The 20,691-nt window shown below is 36.4% G+C and overlaps 1 protein-coding gene across 1 annotated transcript; it reads left to right on the top strand.

Annotated features, from left to right (window-relative positions):
- Positions 1-1,466: 1,466 nt before the first annotated feature.
- CUNH8orf89 (chromosome unknown C8orf89 homolog) lies at positions 1,467-20,252 on the top strand. Its single transcript, XM_053660790.1, has 5 exons — positions 1,467-1,593; positions 3,377-3,530; positions 12,710-12,811; positions 13,576-13,631; positions 20,101-20,252. The coding sequence occupies exons 1-5, from the start codon at positions 1,467-1,469 to the stop codon at positions 20,250-20,252; spliced, it is 591 nt and encodes a 196-aa protein (XP_053516765.1).
- Positions 20,253-20,691: the final 439 nt, after the last annotated feature.

Genomic DNA, 20,691 nt, shown 5'->3' with positions numbered 1-20,691 from the left:
TTGTGTATTCCTGGCACCCTTGTCAAAGATCAGTTGACTATATATGTGTAGATTTATTTCTAGCCTGTGCACTGTTCTTTTGGCTTGTATGTTTGTCTTTATGACAATATCACGTTGTTTTGATTACTCAAAGTTTGTAATGAATTTTGAAATCAGGAAGTTTCATACCTCCAGCTTTGATCTTCTTTCTCAAAATTGTTTTGGCTATCTGGGGTTCTTTGTAATTCCATATGAATTTTTTTATTGGGTTTTGGTTTTTCTTTTACTATTTCTTTTAAGAAATACCACAGGGATTTTGTTAAAGATAACAGTGAGTCTGTAGATCATTTTGGGTAGTAGGGATATTTTGACAATACTAAGTTTTTCATTCTATGAATATTGAACGTCTTTCCATTTGTTTCTTCTTTAATTTCTTTCATTAATGTTTTGTAGGTTTTCAATGTGTAAGTCTTTCTCTCCCTTAGTTAAATTTATTCCTAAGTATTTTATTAAAGTGATGCTATTAAAAATTGGACTGCTTTCCTACTTTCTTTTTCAGATAGTTTGTTGTTAATGTATAAAATTACAGGTGATTTCGGTTTGTTGATTTTGTATCCTGCAACTTCACTGAATTCCTTTTTTAGTTTTAACATTTTCTTTTTATTTGTTGGAGTCCAGGGCATTTGATGCATTTAAGATCATGTCCTCTATAAACAGCAGCAATTTTTCTTTTTCTTATTCAATCTGGATGCCTTTTATTCCCTTTCTTTCCTAATTTCTCTATGTAGGACTTGCAGTACTATGTTGAGTAGAAGAGACAGGAGTGGGCATCATTGCTTTGTTCCTGATTTTGGAGGTAGAGTTTTGAATTTTTCACCATTGAGTATGATGTTAGCTCTGGGCTTTTCATATATAACTTTTTATTATGTTAAGATAATTTCTCTCTATTCTTAGTTTGTTAAAACTATTTTCTATTGTGAAAGGGTGTTGAACTTTATCGAATGTTTATTCTTTTCCATTGAGATGCTCACATGGTTATTTTTATCTTTCATTCCATTATGTGGTATAGCACATTCATTGATTTTTGTGTATTTAATGCATCCCAGAGATATATGTCAGTTGGTGTATAATGATAATATATTTGAGAGAATCCTAAGCATTTTCTTGTCTTGTACATGATAGCTTGTTGTTGAACTTAATTATTTTTATATTGACAAATATCTATAACTCGGAATTTTAATAAATTCATTACAATATACAAAAGAAAAAATGCTTGCTGCATATTTTAGCTATATTCTTAAAGGTCTCTTGCTTTAAAATACCAGGAATCTGTATTTACATATATAAGTAAACTTTTCATTTAGGTCTATGGAAAACAAATTAGAAAACATATTTGTCTCTGTATTAATTTTTCTTCTTCTTTAAATTTTGTGTCCCAAATCTGGATCAGCATCTCACTTTCATCGTTGCTGTTGAAAGAAGAAAAAATGCCTGTGCTATCTCCGGAAATCAAAGTCCAGACTTCCAGTGTCACCAAAAATTCCCTTGAAAATTATTTTCTCTTTGAGAGTAGTTGGAGGAAAGCAGTTTTAGAAACACAGAAGTTGAGAAATGGTAACTTCAATTTTACTTAAGAAAGAAAATACAGAAATAGTGAATTTGAATTTACATGTATATTTTCAAAGCAATAAGAGATATTTATAATTTTGTAACACTTAAGTAAGGATAGTATCTTCAGTTTAAAGAAAAGAAAAATGGAAGCAAATTAAAATTAATTTGCTTAATGTAATTCTATAACTCATAATAGAAATGAATTTTAAAGAACTACTCTCAATATTTTTAAATATGTTTTATTTGATATTAATGCAGTGCTTTTTCTGTTGGATCATACTATTTTTCATGAATAGTGTTTGTTTTTAAATACCTGAAGTTGGTTTTTATATTAAAAAAACCCCTCAAATCTAGGGAAAGGGGATGGAGGGAGGTAAAAGAGGCTAGAGAGAGGATAAATGTTGCTGGAAGGTGATTTGACTTTGGGTGGTGAACACCCCATACAGTATATGGGTAATGTATTATAAAATTGTACCTGTATAATTGTATTAATCAATGTCACCTCAATAAATTCAATTAAAAAGAAAATAAATAAAAGTTTACCCCTGAAAATAAACCCCCCAGAAATCCACAAATCTTTAACAGCACCTTTTGTATTAATAATTCTAACCAGAATTGTCTCCCTTCCTTTCCTTCGAAAGAGTCTTATATCCTATAGTTACTCAATGAAGACTAATTTGAGAACTTTTGACATGTAAATGAGTGTATTTATAGCTTTTCTCCCTAATTTCAAATTATAAAAGTATTTTTTAAATTGATACTGAATTCTGCCATTAGCTTTATTGTTGGAGATATAATTCTTAAAAATAGCAAAATTCAAACTCCTTAAGTATTTCATCACTTCTGGTTTTGAATGTGTTGCTAGAGTTTTTCAACTTCTTCACTAGATTTCCATTAAAGGTACTCAGAAGACACCAGTTTATCTGTCCCCTACCCCCAGATTTAATTGCTGAAAAGAGAATCTGTATATTTTTTTGATCAAGAGAAACTTTTTTTGTTTTTGAAAAAAAAAATCAAAGGTTGCAAAATAGCATTTCGAGTATTAATATCATTCCAGTCCCATTAAATTTTTTTTTTCATTGCTGGGCTAGACTTGCCTAGTAGAGAAATCTTTAAAAACAATTCTCTGTGTTTACCTTAATGATCAACCAAACATTTAATCTCTTAATCTATTTTTTCCCTTTTGTGTCCTTCATTTTGAAAAAATTTTAAAATAATTTGATAATCTCTTTGTCCAATAATATGTGAGGTCAGTGGAAGAAGAAATCTTGGTGCTTCAATATTGTTATTTATAGATTTGGTGTGGAATTTTGTAGAGATATAGTTAAAATCAATGCTTGAAAACAGAATACTTATATCTCATTGCTAGCTCAGATGATCATGTATTTACACATCTTGATTTTTTACTTAAAAACAGGAAGGTGGAAAGATTTAAAGTAGCAGTTAACATAAGACTCTTGAAAGTGCTTTTAAACTCTTTTCAATGTGAATGTATGTAATATTCCAAGAATTCTAGTTATATCAAATCATGAAAGCAGAAAACTGGGAGATTTATGAAACTGTCCTTTTTTCCTTATTTTGTCTTAAACTGTAACTTAATTACTTTCCCTGCAGGAATTCAAGGTATATTATTGGGAGAGATGCTAGGCAAAGTACAGTAGCTTAATTTTCTTTACTTAATGATTGATTTAGTCTATTTTATTATGCATTATAGTATGTAGGAAAAGAAGATAGATACACTTAATCAAGAAATAATGAAGATGGTTATGATACTCCTTTTAATTAGAATACACCAGAGCATTTGGTCTAGAAGAACTCAAAGAACATGTCAAAGAGCCATATTTGCCAGAATTGCAAAGTTGCCGAAAAAGTGTGAGTTCATCTCCACCAGAGCTTCGTAGCAGACGGCTGCGTGCTGATACCCAGTTGCCTCCAGTCAGGTACATTATGTCTGCTTAGATCTCCTGAGTTGAATATGTATTTGTAGTAATACTTCTGCTTGTAGAGGTCTTTCTGGCCAGTGAATCCAATTTTTTCCTGTTTATTAATTTTTTTCACAAAACGTTTAATTTTGTAAATTTAAGTTAATGATTTTTTCAGCTTGACAAGTAGGTGCTTTTCTCAGCTTTTAAGTGACATTGCCAGAAAGGATTTAAGGACTTTCTTTGAAAAAATTTTTATTGCTCTAGTATAGATTGCTCATAGAATATTGGATTTTTTAACAATAAAAATAAATGAACTCTGCAATATTAACAGGTTTCGTTATCCTTAATACAGAACCTTGTGTTTCATTTCTTATTTAAAGTGCTGTAAGGTGAGATTCTGAATGAGATGTCAGTCTAATAAAGAACCTGCATGATAATCAGAAATGAGTTTGTCAGCCAGAATACTAACATTTAAAAATGTTATTATAAATACCTTTCCAACTGTAAATCAGACTGACGTACTGTTAAAAAAAAAAACCTTTCTTCAAAGGCATGTATGTATGTATTGGTAAGGCAGTATTCTGTTTGGTTTCTGCTTTGGTTTATTTATTTATTCATCAAGTATTGAATGGCCAGCCTGAAAAAAAGATGATGTGTTTATAGCAGTCTGATTCGCAGCTTTCTTCAGGGGACGATTTGTATTTTCACGTAATGACCTTTCAAGTCATCCAGTTATATGTAGCACACATGTACCAGAATTTGAGAATCTATTTCTTGAGTTTTCCACTAGCATTATTGTTCTTGTTAATTGCTCTTGAAATAAATCCAGGTGATATAAATAGAAAACTAGAACACACTAAATATGAAAAGTTGTGATTAGTTTTTACCTAAATAAGACCTTGCAGAAGATTTGAGGAAAAGAGAAAATTTACCTATCCTAACATATTCATTTTTATTTTTTAGTATTTTCTTCTATCCTTCTTAATATTCATATATTTTATTTTGGTTGTGATTTTAGTGTACTTACAGTTTTTTATTCTGCCTGTTTCATATACACACATAGTGAGATATATTTATGTCACTACATAATCTTTAGTTACTGTCAAGTAACTGAATAAATAAATATATTATATTTCACTGGACCAACTATAGGTCCATAGTTTCTTTTTCTAATTTATTTGGTTTTTTTTTTTGCATTACCATTTATCTGCCTTATATTCTCTTCCACCTCCACCCCCACAATCACCACACTGTAGTCCATGTCCATGAGTCCTTTTTCTTTTTGGCTCTATCTCTTCATCCCCTAAATCCCCACCAGCTGTCAGCCTGCTCTCTGTTTATGAGTCTGTTTCTATTTTGCTTGTTAGTTCAGTTTGTTACATAGTTTCTTTAAACTGTGTTTAATAACATAGTTTATTTAAAATTTCCTATTGCTGGACTTTTTCACTTTTATAAATAACATCACAATGAACAATAGCACATATAAAGTCTTTTCCATCATTTTAAATATTATCTGAGGACAGATTGCCAAGATCTAAAAATATACAAAGCAAAATTGCTCTTTCTGAAGTGAGATTACAGTGAAATAAGAATCAGAGTTGGTAAGAAAGAGTTGCTAGTAGAGCTGATGGTAAAAGTAAAGGAGACGGATTGGGAAGGTTGTAGAAAGAAGAGGGCCCACTGGAAGCCAAGTATAGAACCTACTCAAGGACCATGTTTCTATCACCAAGACATCTGGATCCGTGATAGCTTGCTCCTGTCATACATCTAGAAGTCATAGCCCTTGGTAGGGAAAGGAGTAAGAATGTGGGCGGTGGCCTGTGGCAATGGACTTGCCTCGGTACAGATCAGTCTTCTCAGCCTTCTTTTAATGTGTATAATCATGTTAAAAGGAACAGGAAGCCCAGAAAACACCCCCGGACTAGTCCACTCTGCCTCTAAATTTTCAGTCTTTATGTTGCTTCCTACTGTTTTCATTCTGTATCAGTTTTTTTTGTTCATTTGCAGTTTGGATGTTTGTAAAATGATTCATCAGCCCTGGCTGGTGTGGCTCAGTGGATTGTGTGCTGGCCTGTGAACTGAAAAGTCACAGGTTCAAATCCCCAGCAGGGCCAGTGACCAGGGTCATGGCCAGGTCCCCATCTGGGGGTGTGTGAGAGGCAACCAATCAACGTGTCTCTCACATATCAGTGTTTATCTCCCTCTCTTTCTTCCTCCCTGCCCCTCTCTCTAAAAATAAATAAAGTCTTTAAAATGATTTACCAACATTTCACATTGACTTGAGTGTGAATTTACTTCAGGATAATTTGAATATATTGGGTTGACAAAAGAGTTTAGTTTTTTCCATAAAATAAAAGACATATTTTTCATTTACACCAATAACTCTATTGATTTGGATATTTTGAGTATGTTGGCTGTCTCCTGCATGGTAGAATGTTGATTGTTCTCAATTAATGTCTTGATTTGTCTGTATCAATTTCAACTGGTCTACCCAACCATGGAGCATCATCCAGCAAGAAATCTCCAGCATGAAACCCCACAAACTACTTCTGACATGTTCAGTCAGTCACAGCACCTTCATCATACACTGCACAAATCTTTTTTTTGCATTTCAGTTACATTTTTACCTTTTTTGATAAAATAAAGGATGATACACCAAAATTGTTGCTTATTTTCTTCTATCCTCACTATTAAAATGGCTACACAAAAATTTCACCAATTTTGATGTTTAAATTTTTTTATTACATTTTATTGATTATGCTATTATAGTTGTCCTGATTTTTTTCTTTTTGCTCCCCTCCACCCAGTGCTCCCTACTACCAGAGGCAAACCCCACGCCATTGTTCAGGTCCATGGGTCATGCATATAATTTCTTTGACTACTTCTTTTCCTATACTTCACTTTATATCCCCATGGCTATTCTGTAACTACTTATTTGTACTTCTTAATCCCCTCACCTCTTCACCCATTCCTCCATATAGCCTCTCCCATCTGGCAGCCATCAAAATGCACTCCATATCCATGATTCTGTCTCTGTTCTTGTTTGCTTAGTTCTTTTAGATTGAATTGTTGATAGATTTGTATTTTTTGCCATCTTAATGCCCATAGTTTTGATTTTCTTTTTCTTAAATAAGTCCCTTTGATATTTCTTATAATAAAGTTTTGGTGATGATGAACTCCTTTAGTTTTTTCTTGTCTGGGAAGCTCTTTATCTGCCCTTTGATTCTAAATTATAGCTTTGCTGAGTAGAGCAATCTTAGCTGTAGGTCCCTGCTTTTCATTACTTTGAATATTTCTTGCCAATCCATTCTAGCCTGCAAAGTATCTTTTGAGAAATTAGCTGACAGTCATATGGGTGCTCCTTTGTAGGTAACTAACTTATTTTCTCTTGCTGCTTTTAAGATTCTCTCTTTACCTTTAATTGCTGATACTTTAATTATGTTGTGTCTTGGAGTGGTCCCCTTTACATCCATCTTGTTTGGGAGACTCTGTGCTTCTTGGACTTGCCTTTCTATTTCCTTCACCAAATTAGGGAAGTTTTCTTCCATGATATTTTTCAAATAGATTTCAAATTTCTTGCTTTTTCTCTTTTCCTTCTGGCACCCTTATGAGGTGAATATTGGTCCACTTGAAGAAGTTGTTGCAGAGACTGCTTGTATTATCCTCATTTATAAAAAATTCGTATTCTTCTTGTTGTCTGATGATTGGTTGTTTTTTACTTCCTTATGTTCCAAATCATCGATTTGATCCTTGGCTTCATCCACTCTACTGTTGTTTCTTCGTAAATTGTTCTTTATTTCAATTAGTGTATTCTTTGTTTCTGGCTGGATCTTTTTTATGCTGCTGAGATTCTCACTAAGTTACTTGAATATCCCTATAACCAGTGTTTGAACTCTGCATTTAATAGATTGCTTATCTCCGTTTCGTTTAGCTCTTTTTTTTGGAGTTTTGATCTGTTCCTTCATTTAGGCCACATTTTTTTGCCTCCTTGTTTTCACAGCCTCATTGTGTTTGTTTCTATATATTAGGTAGAGGCACAGCCTCCGCTATTAACCAAGCTGGGTACCTGAAGTGTGCTAATACACCCTCCTTTTGTTGATGAGCCTTGGTTGCTGTTGGCAGGTCAAAGAAAGGAATTTACTTAGGCCAGTCAGCTGCAAGGATTGGCTGTGACCACTTACCACTAACCTCTGCCCTTCATGGAGGATCGTCTATGCAGGGACAGGTTGGTGGTGCTTCTACATGATCTGTAGCTATCCACTGGGGGCACTGGCCCTGGGGCTTCTGGGGTGGTGCAGGCCAATGTCATCCCCAACCTGTGTTTTGCCTAGGGCCACCCTGCCTGAGCTATAAAGCAATCTGAGATGGCTATTATTTGTGCTGGGCTTGGAGATTCCCAGTCAAAGTCAAGCTGTGAATCTAGGCTGGCTTCTTCTAGTGCTGGTCCTGGGGCTCACTGAGGCCAGCTGTTGCTTATTTAAGAGGATTTAGGAAGTTGTGCAGCATGAGCCAAGACTAGTTATTCATATGGAAAAGCATCTTGGGTGGGCCTGTGAGTCGGGTGCCATGAAATCCCGGGGGATCTCCTATCGGGTCAAATAGTGTTAGCCAGGTTGAGGGAATCTCAGATATGGCACCAGTTTACTGGGTCTGTGGCTGTATGGGGGAGGTTTAGAAAAGGGACAATGGCATCTGCTCACCTTGATGCTAGAAACTTCAGTTTCTCCCAGTGTGCCAGTAGTGCCTTTCAAGCTGCTACCCCGGTGCTGGAGCTCAGAGGGAGTGAGTGTGAGTAGGTGAGTCCATGTGTGGGTGCTTTAAGAGAAACTGCTTGGGGATCCAGAAGTTTCTTCCACCAACTTAATCCCCACTGTTTTTTCCAGCCGGAAGTTGTAGGGATTTATCTTCCTGGCACTGGAACCCTGAGCTGAGGGGCCTGGTATGGGGCTGGGACTCCTGACTCCCATTATATTGCTCCCAAATTTTTATCCACCACATGTGGGTTTGGGATCAGCCCATTCTGCATCTGAGCCCCTCCTACCAGTCTGGATGGATGTGGTTTCTTTAATTCCATAGTTGTCAGACTTCCATTCAGCTCAATTTCTGATGGTTTTGAGTGATGGTTGTTCTATATTTTAGTTGCAATTTTGATGTGGTTGTGCGAAGAGGTGAGCCATATCTGTCTATGCTGCCATCTTGACCTGATCAGCTTTTTTTCTTTTTTATTTAAGTATTTTTATTGATTATGCTATTAGAGTTTTCCAATTTTTTTCTCCCTTAATCTCCCCTCCACCTTGCCTCTGCAACCCTCCAGCATTCCCCCCTCTTAGTTCATGTCCATGGGTTGTACATATGTTCTTTGAGTCCTCTGTTTCCTATACCATTTTTTATTTCTCTCCATTATTTTATGCTACTAATTATGCTTCTTCCTCCCTGTACATTTCCCCCCCTATTCCTCACTCCCCACTCCCCACTGAAATCCCTCCATGTGATGTCCATTTCTCTGATTCTGTTCCTGTTCTAGTTGTTTGCTTAGTTTTTGTTTTAGTTTTCTTTTCTTTTACGTTCATTTGTTGATAGTTATGACTTTGTTGTCATTTTACTCTTCATAGTTTAGATCTTCTTTTTCTTAGGTAAGTTCCTTTGATATTTCATACAGTAATGGCTTGGTGATGATGAACTCCTTTAACTTGATCTTATCTGGGAAGCACTTTATCTGCCCTTCCTTTCCAAATGAAAGCTTTGCTGGATAGATTAATGTTGGATGTAGGTCCTTGCCTTTCATGACTTGGAATACTTCTTTCCAGCCCCTTGCCTGCAAGGTTTCTTTTGAGAAATCAGCTGATAGCCTTATGAACACTCCTTTGTAGGTAACGCTCTCCCTTCCTCTTGCTTCTTTTTGGATTTTATTTTTATTTTTAATCTTGGGCAACTTAATGATGATGTGCCTTGGTGTGTTCCTCTTTGGGTCCAACTTCTCTGGGACTCTCTGGGCTTCCTGGACTTTCTGGAAGTCTATTTCTTTCTCCAGATTGGGGAAGTTTTCCCTCATAATTTGTTCAAATAAATTTTCAATTTCTTGAAGTTGTTCTTCTCCTTCTGGAACCTCTATAATTCAGATATTGGAACATTTCAGGCTGTCCCAGAGGTTTGTAAGACTCTTTGCTTTTTTGAATTCTTATTTCTTCAATCTGTTCCTATTGGATGTTTATTTTTTCTTTTGTCCCAAATCATTGCTTTGAGTCCTGGTTTCCTTCCTGTCACTGTTGGTTTCCTGAATGTTTTGCTTTATTTCATTTTGGGTGTCTTTCATTTGTTTTCTCATTTTTCAACCAAGCTCAATCAAATCTGTGAACATTTTGAATACCAGGGCTGTAAATTCTCCATCAGATAGGTTGGCTATGTCCTCATTATTTAGTGCTCTTTCTGAGGTTATGCTCTGTTCTTTCATTTGGGCCATATTTCTTTGTCTTGGTGCACCTGACAGTTATAAGGGGGTGAGGACTTAGGTATTCACCAGGGCAGGGCGACCCTCCTTGCTGCACTGTGGCACTTCCTCTGGGGGAGGGGCCAGAGAGGGAACAATGCAGCTCGACTGCTTGTCCCTAGAGCACTTTCCAGTGGATTCTTGTGTGAAACTGGGAGTTTCTCCCACTGTAGCAACCAGTGTATCAACTCTGAGTCTCAGTTTCCCCTTAAGTCAGCCCTACAAGTTCTCCCAACTTGCCATGGTTTTTCTCTACCCACGGCCTGCATGGTTTGCCACCTTACTGGTCTGGTTATTCTGATTGATTTTTTCTTTAATTCCTAGGTTGCTGGAGTTCCGTGCAGTTTGATTTTCTGGTGCTTTTGGTTGTTTATTAATTTTATTTTAATTTTTTAAAATATATTTTATTGATTATGATATTACAATTGTCCCATTTTCCTCCCTTCACTCCCCTTCTTCCTGCTCATCCCCTCCCACCCACATTCCCCTGCTCTATTTCATGTCCATGGGTCGTACATATACTACATTTCTTATACTATTTTTATCTTCCCCTGTCTATTTTCTACCTACCATCTATGCTACTTATTCTCTGTACCTTTTCCCCCTCATTCCCCCTCCCACTCCCCTGTTGATAACCCTCCATGTGATCTCCATTTCTGTGGTTCTGTTCCTGTTCTAGTCATTTGCTTAGTTTGCTTTTGTTTTAGGTGTGGTTGTTGATAATTGTGAGTTTGCTGTCATTTTATTGGTTATATTTTTTATCTTCTTTTTCTTAGATAACCGCTTTAGCATTTCATATAATAAGGGTTTGTTGATGGTGAACTCCTTTCACTTGACCTTATCTGAGAAGCGCTTTATCTGCCCTTCCATTCTAAATGAAAGCTTTGCTGGATAGAGCAATCTTGAATGTAGGTCCTTGCATTTCATGACTTGGAATACCTCTTTCCATCCCCTTCTTGCCTGTAAGTTCTCTTTTGAGAAATCTGCTGACAGTCTGATGGGAACTCCTTTGTAGGTGACTGTCCCCTTATCTCTGGCTGCTTCTAGAATTCTCTCCTTCATTTTAATCTTGGCTAATGTAATGCTGATGTGCCTTGGTGTGTTCCTTCTTGGGTCCAACTTCTTTGGGACTCTCTGAGCTTCCTGGACTTCCTGGAAGTCTATTTCCTTTGCCAGATTGGGGAAGTTCTCCTTTATTATTTGTTGAAATAAGTTTTACATTTGTTGCTCTTCCTCTTCTCCTTATGGCAGGTACCCCTATAAATCTGATGTTGGAACATTTAAAGATGTCCTGGAGTTTCCAAAGCCTCTCCTCATTTTTTTGAATTCTTGTTTTTTCATTATTTTCTGGTTGGATGTTTCTTTCTTCCTTCTGGTCCACTCCATTGATTTGAGTCCCAGTTTCCTTTATTTCACTTAGCATAGCCTTCATTTTTTCATCTAATTTGCAACCGAACTCAACCAGTTCTGTGAGCATCCTGATTACCAGTGTTTTGAACTGTGCATCTGATAGGTTGGCTATCTCTTCATTTAGTTGTATTTTTTTCTGGGTCTTTGATCTGTTCTTTCATTTGGGCCATTTTTTTTGTCTTGATACACCTGTTATGTAGTAAGGGATGGGTCCTTAGATATTCACCCTGAGGGAGGGGTAACCCATGTTGCTGTGCTGTGATGCTGTATGTGGGGAGGGGATCTGAGAGGGAACAATGGCACTTGGCTCTGCTCTCCCTGGCTTTCAGTAACTTCCTCCACTTTCCACGCAAATTGGGCCCTTCTGGTGCTGATTCCTGGGTGGGTTGGCTTGTGTATGTCCCAGGACCCTGTGGGTCTCTCCAAAGTACTCTCCTGTGAGGCTCGGAGTTTCTCACTGCTGCCTCAACCCTCAGAGGTGTTTTCAATTAGTGGTTTGAGGCTTTATTTCCTTGCACTAAAGTTCTGGGTTTTTCAGTCAGTCTTACTCCCCAGTTGTTCCTCCTGGTTTATCTGTGTGTGAGTGTGGGACTGCCTGCTTCACCAGCTGCTGCCGAAGCCTTGCCAGCCAACTGCAGCCTTGCACATCCTGCTTCACAATCTGGCACTGGGCCGACCAGCTGCCACCTTGCCTGCCCCGGTCCTCCTGCCACTGCATTGCCATGAGTCCTCTTCATGCGTCTGTCTTTGCCCATCCTACTGGTCTGGATGAGTGTGTCTTGTTTAACTCCTTGGTTGTTTGACTTCCATACAGTTTGATTTTGTCAGTCTGTTGTGTTTTTTTAAAATTGTTATTGTCTTTCTTTTGGTTGTGCAAGGAGGTACAGTGTGTCTACCTATGCCTCCATCTTGGCCTTAAGTATCCTTATTGATTTTAGATTGGTTGTTATTCTCCTTTTGGTTGTGCAAGGAAGCAAAGGGTTTCTACCTATGCTTCCATCTTGGCCAGAACCTTGATAAGCTTTTTTTTACATATGTGCTGATATGACAGCTGTCACAATGCAATCTAACAAAATTGTTTAGAATGAAGTTAAAGACAACTAAGTGCTACTAGAGTCATCTTATAGAAATAAGCAAATGAACTTTTTGGCCAACCCAATATTATAATTATGTTTTGACAAGTGTTCTTCATATACAAAGTAGAAGAGTGGGGTTAAGTGCCATGTGTTAATGAATGTGTGGCAAGCATAAATGTTATTTATCTTGCCTGTCTTTGACACAAATGTCTCTATTTTAGCCATTCTGATGAGAACATGATGAGTTGCCTGCAAGTATTTTATCCTCCTCTGCATATTGCCCCACACTCTGTGAAAGAACGGTGTTGGCAAACCAGGGAAGTGCTAATTTTTGTTTCTTTTATTTACAACCCTTACCCTCCCCCCACATATGTAAATATTTGATTTTAAAATGCTGATAAAAGTCTAATGGTTCTTGAAAATTTGTTTAATGATAATCAAAAATTTTCAGTGAATCTCAAGATACTCTCTGGTAATATTACCAATAATAGTAATTTTAGAGATGAATAGTATTTGGACTGACTTCTGAAGTTTAATGTAGTTACAAGAAATTTTAAATTCTTATGGACCATCTCACCAACAGGAGATTCGATCATATGTTTCCTCTAATAACCTATGTATTATCTAGGTTTATTCCAGAAGGAACAAAAGCTAATAAAGTCAAAATTCAGACATCGGTGATGAATAGGTGAAAGTGCACAAATAAGTGAGTTGGTTAGCTGGCATATCCAGATACCCTATTAATCTAATCTTGATGCTCTTCCTTTTAGCATTCCCTCAATCATGATTAGTGAGAGTTAGGATAAAGACAAACTGAGATAAAGATGGGAAAAGTTTGACATAATACTCACCCACTGGAAAAATTTATTAGTAAACACTGAGGTATTAAGTTGGTTTGTATATGCTTCTGATTAGATTAGTTATGATGGAAGGAGTTTTGTTTCTTTAATGTTTATTTAATTTCCACATGATGTCCCTCAACAAGTAAGTTTCACTGAAAGCATGCTTCTTGACTCCTAATGCATTTTGAAAATTAATGTGCCCTGGATTTATAGAGAAGTGATTTTACAAAAATGTGCAATTTCAGGATAAAGAAGACTAAGGAGATCTGCACTGCTGTACCACTTCAAGAGAGTGAGAAAGGTAAAGTGGGCTCATGTTTTTCTCCCACCACATTCTCATGCTGAATATTAACCTTTTTAAAAAACTTCCTTTCTCTCTACTGATTTGTCTTTGTTTTGTTAATACTTCTTTGAAGAAGCTTTATTTTATAAATTTAGTGGATATCATGTTATATATATATATATTTTATTATCTCAGGACCCTGGGGTAGGCTCTACTCATCTCCATGTGGGCCATTGCAGTAGCTTGCAAACTAGTCTGGCTTGGGATTTATGACCTTTGAAATCATTCAACATTGCAGCAAAAGCCTAACATTTTGCCCTCTAATCACATTACTTCCTTCTTCAAACACAATGCCTCCTCATTTCCCACAGACCAAAGTATGAGCTTCTTAGCTTGGCATTGAACCCTTTACTATCTTCACCTACTTGCCTTTCTGGTCTTATTTTCTAATTAATTTTTCCTGAATTCTGTGTATCTATAATATCCAACTTTAGAAACTAATCTATATATCAACAGTATGTGTTTAAAAAAACTGCTATTAAAATTGATTTATTTTAAGGCCTTGGTGACTAAGATGGTTTATAACACCAAAGTGTATTTTCATCTATTTGGAGTATGAGTTTGCTCTTTGAAGCTTTAAATTCAAGCATTCTCACTTCTATATTTCTGATATGTTTGGTCAGAATTTTGTTTTTCAAAAACACACTGAAAAAATCTGTTGAGCCAGGTAATTATGCTTTGAGTGATATCTAGAATATGATGGAGAATTTTCTGGCAGCTCTGACATCTAGACTTACTATTTCATCCCTAACTTTCATGTGTTAGAGATCACTGGGGGCTTTATACCAAGCAAACAATGTGGCATGCAACATATGTATTTGTCTAGCATTTAAGTTCTTCAACAAATTCTTACTCATTTCCTGAAGTAATTTTATCCAAAGTTAATGGTAAAGATACTTGACTCTCGAAGTCTAAAGTTTTATACTTTCTTGTCTTTGTTGATTATTATATAAGCCAGGGGTTTTTCAACAATTACAGCACTTTGTACCAGATAATTCCTTGTTGTGGGGTCTGTTCTGTGCATTGAAGGATGTTTAGCAGCATCCCTGGCCATTATTCACTAGATGCCACTAATAGCCCCCAAGCGTGGTCATTAAAAAGATCTCCAGACGTTGCCAAAGTTCCTTAAGAGTGGCAAAATAACTCCCAGTTGAGAACCACAGGATTAAGTATAACATCTTTAGCATTGTATGTTATTCTACTATTTCTCCTTCATACTGTCAACTATTTCCTCTCTTACCTATGTGTAACAATTATTTTGTTACTAGTTTAAAAAATTTTAAACCTCACTTATTTGTATGATATTCAGAGTTATCTTCATCACCTCCATGATTTTCTACTTATGGATGAATGGAGGTCAGAGCACCTCCAAAGAAACCCAACCACTGAAATCATTGAGGAAGACTTTTGTGACATTATTAGCAGCAGTCAGAATTGACTTGTGAGGAGCTTTGCAAGTTCATTCTCTGGATATTCATCGGGTTCAATGTTCATGAACTTCTTTTTGGATATGACCTTTCTCTGAATTTTTATATATTATAAACAACTTCTGTGATCAACAGGCAGCATAAAATAAAAAATATAAATGTTAATCTAAGCAGAAGGCATTCAATTGCATCTTGGCCCAGATGAACATCAGCCTGCCTGTTTTCCAATAGGCCAAATTTATGGCTCTTAGGATTGGGTGGTATGTCTTACTTACCTTTACACCTTGCAGTGCCTACACCAGTTTCTGTAACATGTTGAGTGCTCAGCAAATACTTGTTGATTTTCCTTCAGTCATGCAAGTGGGCAGTTCATTCACTCATTTACCAAATGCGAATTGAATATATACTCTATGCCAGGCATTGTTCTAGGTGTTTGGCTTTAGGCTATATCCCACAACAAAATGAGGGTCCCTGCCCTTGTGGAGCTTACATTCTAGTGAGAGAAGATAGCCAACCAACATTAACCATAATAAAGAAGACCATTCCCCACTATGTCAGAAGGGGAAAACGTAATAGAAATAACAAAATAGAACAGGAGAAAGGAGATCAGGAGATCTGAGGTCAGGACAGGTTTAATGGGGAGGGCATTATTTGAGCCAAAACTTGAAAGAGGTGAGGGAGTTAAACTCCTAGGAAACAGTTATTCTCCTGGAGCAAAGATCCCAAGCCAGGATGATATCTGACCTGTTGGAAGAAATCAGGAGTCGAGTGTCCAGGTAAGAGGGGTGATATTCGACCGTGTAGGGCCTTGGAAGGGACATTGTATCTAACTCTGATTGACAGGAGGAGCCCTTGAATCATTTCAACAAAAAAATGATTTTAATGTGAGCTGATTTAAGTTTTTTTAAAAGATTTTATTTATTTATCTTTAGAGGGGAAGGGAAGGGAAAAGGGAGAGAAATATCAATTTATGGTTGCCTCTCATGTGTCTCCTGTTGGGAACTGGCCTGCAACCCAAGTATGTGCTCTTACTGGGAATTGAACCACATTTGTTTGGTTCGCAGGCCCGCACTTGATTTAAGTTTTTAAAGGATCATTAGGTAACTGTCATCTCTTTTAGTAGTTAGACCTTTTTAAAAAATGGCCCATTGACCTTCCACCTCTATCTGTGATGAAATAGCTTTATCAGACTATTTTACCACTGAGAATTAGCATGAGAGCTAATTATTAAAGAATATAAAAATATATTTTATAAGAAATAATGTAAAAGTAATATATACCTGTTATTCGTATAAAATAATAAAAACATTAAAAAACAACTGCTTTAAGGTATCAAGAGCTATCATTTCCAATAGGACTTGAGAGGCTGAGATAACCACAGAGAAGTGAACCTTAAATTCTGTGCACAGTTTCCCTCCAGATGCCTATTCCAGAGTGGCATGTCTGCTGGCTAAAACAGCTTTTTGGAGACAAAAGAACTTAGCAGAGGTTTCAGGATGTAGCATTTACTGGGGGGACAGCAGGGGAGTTTAAAGACTACCCAGGAAGCCCTTAGTAAACACCTAGGCTCTTGGTTAAAACTCCTGAAGGGCCACACACTGTAAAGGCATCCCGGGTAGAGTCTAGCTTTAAAACAGACTACAACCCAGACTTAACTGGATTAGAGGGACTGCCTGGCCTGCCAGGAGAAAATGTAATCTCTGGAAAACTGAAGGTGAACCTGAGCCTTACAGGCACACCGTTTTGGTCATTTGTTTTCTTTGGAGGAGTCTTTTGATATTGATTCAGTCATTTTAATTTTAGGACTTTTAAGGTATTCTAATTCTTCAATCAATATTGCTGTTATATTTTCAAGAATTTTTTGCGTTTTGTCTGTTTTCAATTGTATTGGCCTAAAATTTAGTCTTTGCTCTATCTGTACTTCTATTCCTCTTCTAATATTATTTGTTCATTCTGCCTTGTTTTCTTGATTAATATCACCACTTTTCATTTTTATTAGTCTTCTCAGTGAAGAACTCTTTTAAAAAATCTTACTGTAAGTTTGTTTCCTACATCATTGATTTCTACTCTTTTTTTATTTTTTATTTAATCTTTATTGTATTTTTTTTTTACTATCATGTAGTCCCCTTATACTCCCTACCCCTGGAAATCACCACATTCTCCTCTTTTTTATATTATCTTTTTTTCTCCCATGTTCTTTGAGTTTATCCTTTTCCTAATGTGTACCTTATACCTAGGTTATTAACTTTCAGCTGTCTTTTCTAACACAGCATTTTAGAATTTTATAACCATAGAGAGGTTTGTACCCTAAAATTTCTCTTTTGCTTCACCACACCAGTTTTATAATATTTTCTTTATCATCCAGTTAAATGTTTATTATGATTTCTTTTTTTGATTGATGAATAATAAAAATGTCTATAAATATCTAAATATTTCAGAATTTTTAGTTTGTCTTATCGGTAACAACTTCAACTAAATTTTATTGGTCTGTATGATAACAATTCTTTGAAGTTTTTTGAATATTGCTTAATATCTAGAATCTAGTTCATTTGTAGCTAGAGGATCTTTCTAAGATCAAGTCCATTGCAGTGCTATAAACAGGAAGGCTGATCATATTCTTGCCCTCTACTCTCTCTCTCTGAACTTCCCACTCATGTTACACACTCAAATAAAAACAAACAAATATACAACCCCCAAGTACCTTGGAGATTTTTTTAAATTATATTTTATTGATTACACTATTATAGTTGTTCTAATTTTTCCCCCTTTGTGCCCTTCCCCCCAGTAACCCCAATTCCCTCCAACAATCTACCCCTTAGTTCATGTCCATGTGTCATGAATATAAGTTCTTTGGCTACTACTTTTCTCAAACTGTCCCTAACATCCCCCTGTCTATTTTGTACATACAAATTTGTACTTCTTAATCCCTGTACCTTTTACCCTATTCTTCCCCTTCTCTTCCCAACTGATATCCATCCAAATGATCTCCATATCTATGATTCTGTTTCTGTTCTACTTATTTGCTGTTTGTTTTTTAGATTCAGTTGTTGATATTTGTGAATTTATTGCCATTTTAATGTTCATAGTTTTGATCTTCTTCTTTTGGTTAAATAAATCCCTTTAACATTTCATATAATAAGGCCTTGGCAATGATGAACTCCTTTAGTTTTACCATGTCTGGGAAGCTCTTTATCTACCCTTCCATTCTAAATGATAGCTTTGCTTGACAGAGTAATCCTGGATGTAGGTCCTTTTTTCATCAATTTGAATACTTCTTGCCAGTCCTTTATTGCCTGAAAAGTTTCTTTAGATAAATCAGCTGACAGTCTCCTGGGAACTCCTTTGTATGTAACTATCTGATTTTCTTTTGCTGCTTTTGAGATTCTCTCTTCATCTTTAACCTTTGGCATTTTTATTATGATGTGTCTTGGTGTGGTTGGTCCTCTTTGGGTCCAACTTGTTTGGGACTCTGTGCTTTCTAAAATTGTAAATCTATTTCCTTCATCAAACTAGGGAAGTTTTCATTCACTATTTTTCAAATAAGTTTTCAATTTGTTACTCTCTTTTCCTTCAGCACCCTTATGATTGGCATGTTGGTATATTTGAAGATATCCCAGAGGCTCCTTAGCCTATTGTGGTTTTTTGGATTCTTTTTTCTTCTTGCTGTTCTGTTTTTTTTATTCTTTATGTTCCAAATCATTGATTTGATTCTCAGCTTCATTCACTCCCTGTAAATTTTTGTTTATTTCACTTAGTGTAACCTTCATTTTGCATGGGTTTTCTTTATGTTGTTCAAATACCCAATGAGTTCCTTAAGCATCCTAATAACCAGTGTTTTGAACTCTGCATCTGATAGATTGCTTATCTCTGTTTCATCTAGTTCTTTGTCTGGAGTTTTCTTCTGGTCTTTTATTTGAGCCATATTTCTTTGTCTTCTCATTTTGCCAGCCTCCCTGTGTTTGTTTCTGTGTGTTAGGTAGAGCTGCTTTGACTCCCTGTCTCAGTAGCATGGCCTATTGTAGACAAGTGCACTGGTAAGTTGTATGGGGCAGAGCATTAGGTAATTGCCAGGGCAGGGCAACCTGTGTCACTGCTCTTTGGCTCTGTATGGGGGAGGACTAAGAGAGAGGACAATTTGGCTGCCTAGCCCGTGAAGTTTTGTCCAGGAGGAAGCTGTTTCCTGGTACTTACCCTGTTTCCAGTCACTTCACTTTCTCCCCATATGCTATTGGTGCCGTTCTAGCTGTCGCCCTGGTGCTGAAGCCCAGAGGCAGTGAGTCTGCATAAGTTCTAAGTCTATTGTAGGCCCTTTAAGAGGCTCCTTAAAGGACTCTGAGAATCCTGAGAATCCTGTAGTTTCTTCTGCCACTCCAACCCGCACTGGTTTTTACAGCCAGAGGTTATTGGGATTTACCTTCCTGGTACTAGACCCCTAGGCTGCGAGGTCTGGTGCAGGGCTGGGGATTCCTTACTCCTGAGGTATCCCTTCCAATTTTTATCCATCACACATGAATGTGGGACCACCCATTCTATGTTTCCATACCTCCTACCCATCTGGATGAATGTGGTTAATTCCTTGGTTATGGGACTTCCATTTGGCTCAATTTTCTGATGATTCTGGGTGATATTTGTTTTGTAGTCCTTGCAGTTTCTGCTGTGGTTGTGTGAGGAGGCAGACTGTGTTTATCTATGCTCCATCTGACTTAATCTTTAATAATTATTTATAGAGAATGAATTCCATAGTCATACCATGTTTTTGAAGCATGTTATAGGCACAGATTTAGTTTTATATAATTAAATGTAAACATTGCAGGTTTTTTAGTTAAATATTTTTTGAGATGGCTTATTACAGTCATTAAAAAGTAATTAGTGAAATTTCTGTTTCAAAACACTCATAGTATTTGATGGTCAGTTGAGGAATAGACATTTTGCTTGCACTATATTTTAGAGAATGCATTGTGATTATTTGCATTTTAGTAGCTGATTTTTTTCCCTCACAGGTTTTAGCTTCAGTGATCCTCTCGTTGGAGCACCATCTCAGTACTTACAGAGACTTTCCAAAATGGCCCTATTAGAATATGATACCATTGGTCATGAAACAACCAGAAAGTCAAAAAAGGGTAGGAAACGAGAGCTGCGAGACTGCTGGTAACTCATGCTGTGTGGTTCTTTCTTCACTGGCTTTTAAGGCTTATACTTTCTTCCTTTCTTTTTCTTTCTTTTGGCACATGATATGATATGGAATGTTACATGTAACAGTGGAAATGTAAATAGGAAATAAATATGTTATGTTACATAAAGAATAACTTGTTTTGTTAGCATTACAAAGAAGCATTTATCATTTATGCAGACATAAGCATAAGAAAATTATATTTCATGAATTTTATGCACATTAATTATATTTTTTGACTCAACTTGAAAAATGTTTTTTGAGTGCCTGCTTGTACAATGACCTTCGCTGGAAGACACAGAAGATTTTTTTTTAAAAAGTGACCTCTTCTAGTTGGAGATAAAAGTGGCCAACTGAAACCCCTCCTCTTCCCTGCTTGAGTTTGCAACTGTTGTGACGTAAGTATTCAAACAAATGAAGA

This window comes from Artibeus jamaicensis, unplaced genomic scaffold, assembly GCF_021234435.1.
Source record: "Artibeus jamaicensis isolate MK-2021 breed Jamaican fruit bat unplaced genomic scaffold, CSHL_Jam_final scaffold_916, whole genome shotgun sequence".
Classification (NCBI taxonomy): Eukaryota; Metazoa; Chordata; class Mammalia; order Chiroptera; family Phyllostomidae; genus Artibeus; species Artibeus jamaicensis.
Note: the sequence above shows the minus strand (reverse complement) of the source record. Positions and strands in the feature narration are given on the sequence as shown.

Excerpts from the sequence above, each read along its gene's own strand:
- CUNH8orf89 (XM_053660790.1), top strand. The coding sequence starts at position 1,467 with ATGCCTGTGCTATCTCCGGAAATCAAAGTCCAGACTTCCAGTGTCACC. Across the intron at positions 12,812-13,575 it reads TGTTGGCAAACCAGGGAAGT|GATAAAGAAGACTAAGGAGA; the intron begins GCTAATTTTTGT and ends GTGCAATTTCAG. Across the intron at positions 13,632-20,100 it reads ACTTCAAGAGAGTGAGAAAG|GTTTTAGCTTCAGTGATCCT; the intron begins GTAAAGTGGGCT and ends TTTCCCTCACAG.